Source organism: Leptonychotes weddellii, chromosome 1 (assembly GCF_054177405.1).
Source record: "Leptonychotes weddellii isolate Sample4059 chromosome 1, ASM5417740v2, whole genome shotgun sequence".
NCBI lineage: Eukaryota > Metazoa > Chordata > Mammalia > Carnivora > Phocidae > Leptonychotes > Leptonychotes weddellii.
The window spans coordinates 179265704-179272505 of record NC_138369.1 but is presented as its reverse complement, the minus strand read 5'-3'; the positions used below and the strand labels follow the sequence as shown (position 1 = coordinate 179272505).

The following is a 6802-nucleotide window of genomic DNA, read 5'->3' as shown; positions in this document are numbered from 1 at the left end:
TGAATGGCCAGGGCTGTGCTCCATCCAATATTTTAGTTACAAAACGTTTGCCAACCCATGCTTACCAGTGAGTCGTTCCTTCCCTTTGATTACCTTTGAAGATCTCTTTGCCTCTGATGTTTTGCAATGCCACTACGCTATGTCTAGGTGTGGATTTCCCTTTATTTTGTTTGTGCTTCTGGAATCTGTCTTCTTTCTAAAAAGTCAATTCCAGAAAAATATTAGCCATTATCTTTTCAAATATTGCCTTTCTTACATTCTTTTTTTTTTTTTTTTTTTAAGATTTTATGTATTCACTTGACAGAGAGAGAGAGAGCACAAGCAGGGGGAACGGGAGAGGGAGAAGCAGGCTCCCCCGGAGCAAGGGTCCTAGGACCCTGGGATCACGACCTGAGCCACCCAGGCACCCCATCTTTCTTACATTCTTTTTGGGACTCTTGTTTGTTTTATCCTTCATAATCCTTATTGTTCCTTCGTATTTTATCTCTTTGGGCAGCACTTGAATTTTTTTCAGTTCATTAATTCTCTTTTCGGCTGTTTACCCTGTCCATTGTGGGTTTTGATTTTAGGGATTCTGTTTCTCAATTCTTAAAAAGTGACTTTTGGGAAAAGTTTTTATTAATAAGCTGAAGATAACTGGTAGGTATGTATTTAACAGAAATGCATACATGTTTGCTGAAAGATACAAATGTGGTCACAATGATACAAAGCTAGAAGCAATCCAGATATTCAATAGTAGAATAGATAAATTTTGATACATTCGGGACGCCTGGGTGGCTCAGTCAGTTAAGCGGCTGCCTTCGGCTCAGGTCATGATCCCGGGGTCCTGGGATCAGTCCCACGTCGGGCTCTCTGCTCTTCGGGAAGCCTGCTTCTCCCTGTACCCCTCCCCCTGCTTGTGTTCCCTCTCTCGCTGTGTCTCTCTCTGTCAAATAAATATTTAAAGAAATTTTTTTTTGATACATTCATACAGTAGAAGTAATGAGAATATACAAAAGTGAAAATGAATAAATAATTGCTGTACACAACTGCATGGAAGAATCTCATAAAAACACTATTGAATGAAAGAATCTAGACACCAAAGAGTATATATCATATGATTCATTAATACAGGGTCAAAGCAGGAAGACCAGATCTGTAGTAAAAGGAATGTAACAGAATTCTAAGATGGCCTGCCAGGTTCACTCCCACAGGTGTACATGCACTGTGTCATCCCCATCCCTTGACTGTGGGTAGGACTTGTGAATGACTTTATTTCTCTCTGTAATTAGGTTACATAAGGTCCCTCATCAGTTGAGTTTGGATTAATTAATTAAACAGAAGAGTATACTGGGTGAACTTGACCTAATCAGATGAGTCCTTTCAAAGAGATTCTAGGCCCTTACTGTAGATTTGAAGGTCAAGAAATTCTCCTGCTGGCCATAGAGAAGCAAGCGACCATTCTGTGAAGTGCCTGTGGAGGTGATCATGGTACAAAGATTCAAGAGAGGCCTGTAGAAGGTGACAGTTATCCCTACCCGACAGCCAGAAAAGTGACTTTAGTCCTACGACCACATGAAAAAGGACCCTGAGACCCAGATGGGATCACAGCCATGAGCAACACCTTTCCTACAGCCTGGTGAGATTCTAAGCAGTGAATCCAGCTCACTATACCCACACTCCTGACCCAAAGAAACTGTGAGACCATAAATTTGTGCTAATAGCAGTAAAGTTAGAGCCATTAGTTATGCAGAAATAAAAAACTAACACAAAAAGCCAAGCAATGGTTTCCCTTGGTGAGTGGGAGGTGACTGGGAAGGAAATCTGGTGGAGCTTCTGGAATGCTGGTAGTGTTCTATTTCTTGATTTGGGTGTAGTCTAAATGGATGTTGACTTCGTAAAAATCCATCAAGCTAGACACCTAAGACATATACAATCTATAAAGTATGTTCCACCTCAATACAAAGTTTACATAAAAAGAAAAATGAACACAGAATGGAGATAGGCATTGGTATGTATTATATTATTTTATATGCAAAGTAATTTTAGTGTATGTATGAATCACATCCTACATCTACACATAAAATGATTTACATTTAGTCATAAAGGTTCCTAACATGGCTATATTTCTCTTAATCTCTTCCTGAGTCTTTTCAGTCCTGTCTAAATTTTTCTCTTTTTTCAGTCCTATCTTAATTTGTATTCCTTTTTCTTCCCAGTATGAGGAAAAAAGAAAAAAAAAAAAGAACTAAATCTTAATTTTGGAATGGAATATTATCACTCCTTTGTTTTAAAATACTGTTGTTTTTTTTGTTTGTTTTTTTGGTAAGCACAAATTAACACTAATGCATTTCCATGTCTGTATTTCTCATTTTTAAAAGTCGACTTCAATTTGTTCTTTCCAGTTTCTTCTTGTATGAGCTTTTCTTTATGTTAATTCTTTAAACATGTCAAACATTCCACAATCTGAATATAACAATTCCACTGTTTATATACCTTAGGTGTCTGTTTTTTTGTTTTTGTTTTTTTTTTCTGCTCTCATTGATTGTAGCTTCTTGGTGAGCAACGGTTTAGATAATTTTAATGTTAACTTTTTCATGTTAATGTTCCTACCTCACATCAATAGGATGAATTAAATCCTACAACAGAGGTTAGCATAATCTATAACAGTAATAGATTATTATTATTTTTCTTTTCATTCAAGGTATGACAGTTTTTTTTGCTGCTTCCCTTGGGCCAAATGATGTGGTTTTACAGGTCCTCTTTCTTCCTGTATTTAATAGCTCCTTCTTGGCACGAAGAGAGCTGGATCTGCACCTCTCCTCCTGAAGGCTCCGGGCCACAGCTCTGACCACCAGGACATAGCATCCACTTTTCACGCTAGCACTGCTTTCTCTTGTTTGCAGAATGCAGGTATTTCCCTGTCTTTAATTACTATATTAGTCTGCTAGGGCCACTATGACAAATACCACAGGCTGGGTGGCTTCAACAACAGGAATTTATTTGCTCACAGTTCAGGAGGCTGAAGTCAAAGAGCAAGGCGTCAGCAGGTTGGGTTTCTTCTGCAGTCTCTTGCCTTGGCTTGCAGATGGCTGCCTCTCACTGAGTTTCATGTGGTTTGTTTCTGTGTGTGTAAGCATCCCTGGTGTCTCCGTATGTCCTAATCTCTTGTAAGGAGGCCAGTCAGATTGGATCAGAGCCCACCCTGATGGCCTCCTTTAAAGAGGTAATTAAACCTCTTTGAGGCCCATCTTCAAATATACTCACCTTCTGAGGTTCTGGGGATTAGGACCTCAACATATGAATCTGGGGGGACACAATTTAGTCCATTAACAGTTATGCTGAAGTTTTGGGATCATTTATGTAGCATTTCTATGTTTTTAATCTCCTATGTTGACAGTCGTCTTCTATGCGAATTTTGAAGTGTTTCAAATGTTATCTGAAAATATTCAAGACCCCATTCTCCAAAATTGTAACTAAAGACCCACAATAAAGTTCTAAGTTTTTTTAGCCTTTTTTTTTTTTTTTTAATTGTAACATTTCAGATGACTATTTCTGGGAAGGGGAATACATTTACAGATATTAGACTCAAGTAAATACTAATTTTGATATCTTTGCTGCTGCATTATAAGCAAATTGAAAGAAAGCGTTTGGGAGTCAGATGTGTCTGAGTGCTGCCATACTGGCTTTACCCTTTAACTACTGTGCGTCTTTGGACAAGTTATTTGACCTTTCTGAACATCAAAGGAGGGTAATTCCACTCTTTCTGTGCATTGTCCTAAGCATTAAATAATAATGTGATTTAAAACAATAGTTCTAGGGGCACCTGGGTGGCTCAGTCAGTTAAGTGTCTACCTTCAGCCTAGGTCATGATCTCGGGGTCCTGGGATCAAGCCCCGTGTCAGGCTCCCTGCTCCATGGGGAGTCTGCTTCTCCCTCTCCCTCTGCTGCTCCCCCTGCTTGTGCTCTCTGTCAAATAAATAAATAGATCTTTAAAAACAAACAAAACAAAACAAAACAACCCAATAGTTCTAAAATTTGGTGCACTACTTTAAGGAACACTGGGAAGCACGTTTTAAAAGATGCCATTTTTAGGTCTGTTCAGCAGAGGAGTCCACGGGTCTATGGTCAGGCTTAGGAATTTATAATCTTAAAAAGCTTCTCCAGTTGATTCTGAATATAGCCCAATTAAAAATAAATTCTAGATTCCACTCACTCTGATCCTACACATATAGGAAAGAAGAAAACAGAAATATATGACAAAGGATAAAAGGCAGGAAAAATCTGACCAGGGAGAAACATGGAGGCAGAAGGCATTCTAAGTAATAGAAATAGAATGGAGACAGTGAACAAGTGAAAGTAAATTAAAAAAATTTTTAAATGAAAACCTTTTTAAAATTATACAAGTCATATGTTATCATTGTGCAAATGCTACCATAAAAGAGCAAAAGTCCCGCGTTCCCTCCTGCCATGTACCTTCTGAGATGTTCCGATGTTCACATACACACACACCCTCTCTGCTGGGTTTCAAAATTATACATACAAGATCATACTGTTTTGAACTTGCTTTTTTCCCTCAGTAGTACATTAGGAACACCTTCAGACCTGACTCATGTTTAGTGACTGGATACATCACTTATGTTCAGGTTTTATACGTAAAATGCAAATAATATATATTCTAAATGCATTTACTAGCACTTACTCAACTATTTCTGTAGGCTTGATTACCTGGGGAAAAGGGAATGCAATGCCCTTCCCACCTTTTTCTATATAACCTGACAATTTCACTTGTTAACGAAGAAATGACCTCATTTTCAAAATATGCCAAATACATTCAGCTTGTCTCTCTCTATATATTCACATATATATTCAATATAATATATATTATCAATATATACAATCCAGCATAATACACAGCACACACAGTAAGTTAGGACTTGGTAAACTTCAGGACTGAGAGGAGTTCTTGGCCTGCTTGTCTGGAAAGTGCAATAGTCCCTTGCAGACCTCTTGTCATCATTGTTTTCAAAATTTCTTCTAGAATAAAAATTAAAACAAAAGGTAAAATCCAATTAAAATCATCTAGTGAAGAGTGTATGATCACTAAACAGTTTAATAAGATGATAAATGCAGACTATTTGCAAATTCTACTTATCTGAGAAAACAATGTATACCAAGTAAATTTCTATTAAAATGGACTTTAGTCAAATGGGAGCACCTGCATTTTCAAGGTGTCGTGGAGAACTCTAATCATACTGAACGGCCTTGCTTTGCAGTGGTGGCCTACTCTGGACTCAACAGAAACATTAATTAAACTTGTCGTTATAGCAAGTAATTAGTTTAGTTGCTTGGCTCCAATCCTGGCCTTTCCTTTGGGATGAAAAAAGTCAATGAAAGTAGGGCAAACTGTACAGTGACATTAAACAGTGGAAGTAAATGAAATAGCTTATTTCTTTCAGGTATACTGAAAAAAGCAACACCTTCCCTTTTGTAAATAAGTGATACTAAAAAGACTGAATTAAGAAAATGGACTTACAAACAAAGCAAAACTTAGTAATCATTATGTGATTTGAGGGGCTAAGGACATAAGATATAAGATGAAAATCAAACTTGTGTACTGAAAGAGAAGAAAGATTATGGTCAATTTAGCACGGAGTCATCTGAAAACCAAGATCTAAAACTCCATACCATGAGCTAGCTTTCGTAACAAAACTTCACATGAACTAAAGAGTACATAGCAGAATTGTCAAGGGCATGTAGACTACGATGTGGAGAGAAAATTCATAATATTCAGGGTGAGGTGTTAAAAGAAGAAATTACAGATTTTGTGTTTGAATATTATTTTATTAGGGGAAAAACTGTCCTCTCCCTTTAAAAAAATACTACTTTCTAAAACCAGAAAAAACTGTATCTTAAAAATCTCTCTTCTTTCAATATGAATGTTATGTTTGTGTGAGCTGTTGTCAGTGATTATATTTACAGTATTTCAGGTTACTTTATAGTCTTTAACATTATTAACTTTTGATTTCAGCAAAGTACGTGGTTAAAAGATAAAGTAGTCTGGATTACCTGGATTGTTTTCTTTAATGGTAACCAGATAGAATAATCCTCTTGGTGACAAAAGGTCTGGAGCCAGTGGGAAGAATCGGTCCATGACTTCCCGACCATTTCTGCCACCAGCCCAAATGGCTTCTACTCCATGACTTCCTACCTGTGACCATTTAAAAAAGACCGTTTTGTTTTGATTCAAGTTACATTTAGAATCACACACAAAATCTTTTTGACAAGTAACATTCACCAAACAAGTATATACTTTGTATTTTACTGCTGTCCAGGAGGCAGAAAAGTTGAATCTGAGCCCCACCATTTCCTAGCCCTGTGACCTTATGGAAGTTTGTCATTTTTGTGAATTAGTTTCCTCCCTTATCAGTGAAATCAGAAAAACAATAGTTTTAACTGTTAAAGTAGAAAAATGGTAACAAATTAATTTTTTCCATTGCTAGGAATAACAGAGGAAATATATTTGAAGTTTGAAAACAGTGCTCTGCAAATATCAAGTGCTTAGTAATAGTTGTTACTATTTATGCAATGTTTATATTGATAGACATAGGTGATTCTTATACTTAATACATAACAATCAGGAAGAAACTAAAAGGGAGATCTTACATTATAGGAGATCTACTCTGCAGGAAGTTTGTTGAAACTACATGTCCTGCTGCATCTGGCTCTCTTCTAGATTTAAAGTATGAATTGTACAGACCTTTTTAAGGAACCTATTTAATATATAAAGGTTCACCAAAGCATTTTTCCCCGTAACGATCTA

General features: G+C 36.9%; 1 protein-coding gene across 3 annotated transcripts in view; it reads right to left on the bottom strand.

Annotated features, from left to right (window-relative positions):
• Positions 1–2485: 2485 nt before the first annotated feature.
• HEMK2 (HemK methyltransferase 2, ETF1 glutamine and histone H4 lysine) overlaps positions 2486–6802 on the bottom strand; it is a 16521-nt gene continuing 12204 nt past the window's right edge. For all 3 annotated transcript variants that reach the window (XM_006742728.3, XM_006742729.3, XM_031038466.2), the window contains 2 exons: positions 6049–6190; positions 2486–5016 (listed from right to left, as the gene is read on the bottom strand). In XM_006742728.3, the coding sequence (XP_006742791.1) occupies positions 4910–5016; positions 6049–6190 (249 nt within the window). In that variant the 3' untranslated portion in view covers positions 2486–4909. The remainder of the gene's footprint in view (positions 5017–6048; positions 6191–6802) is intronic.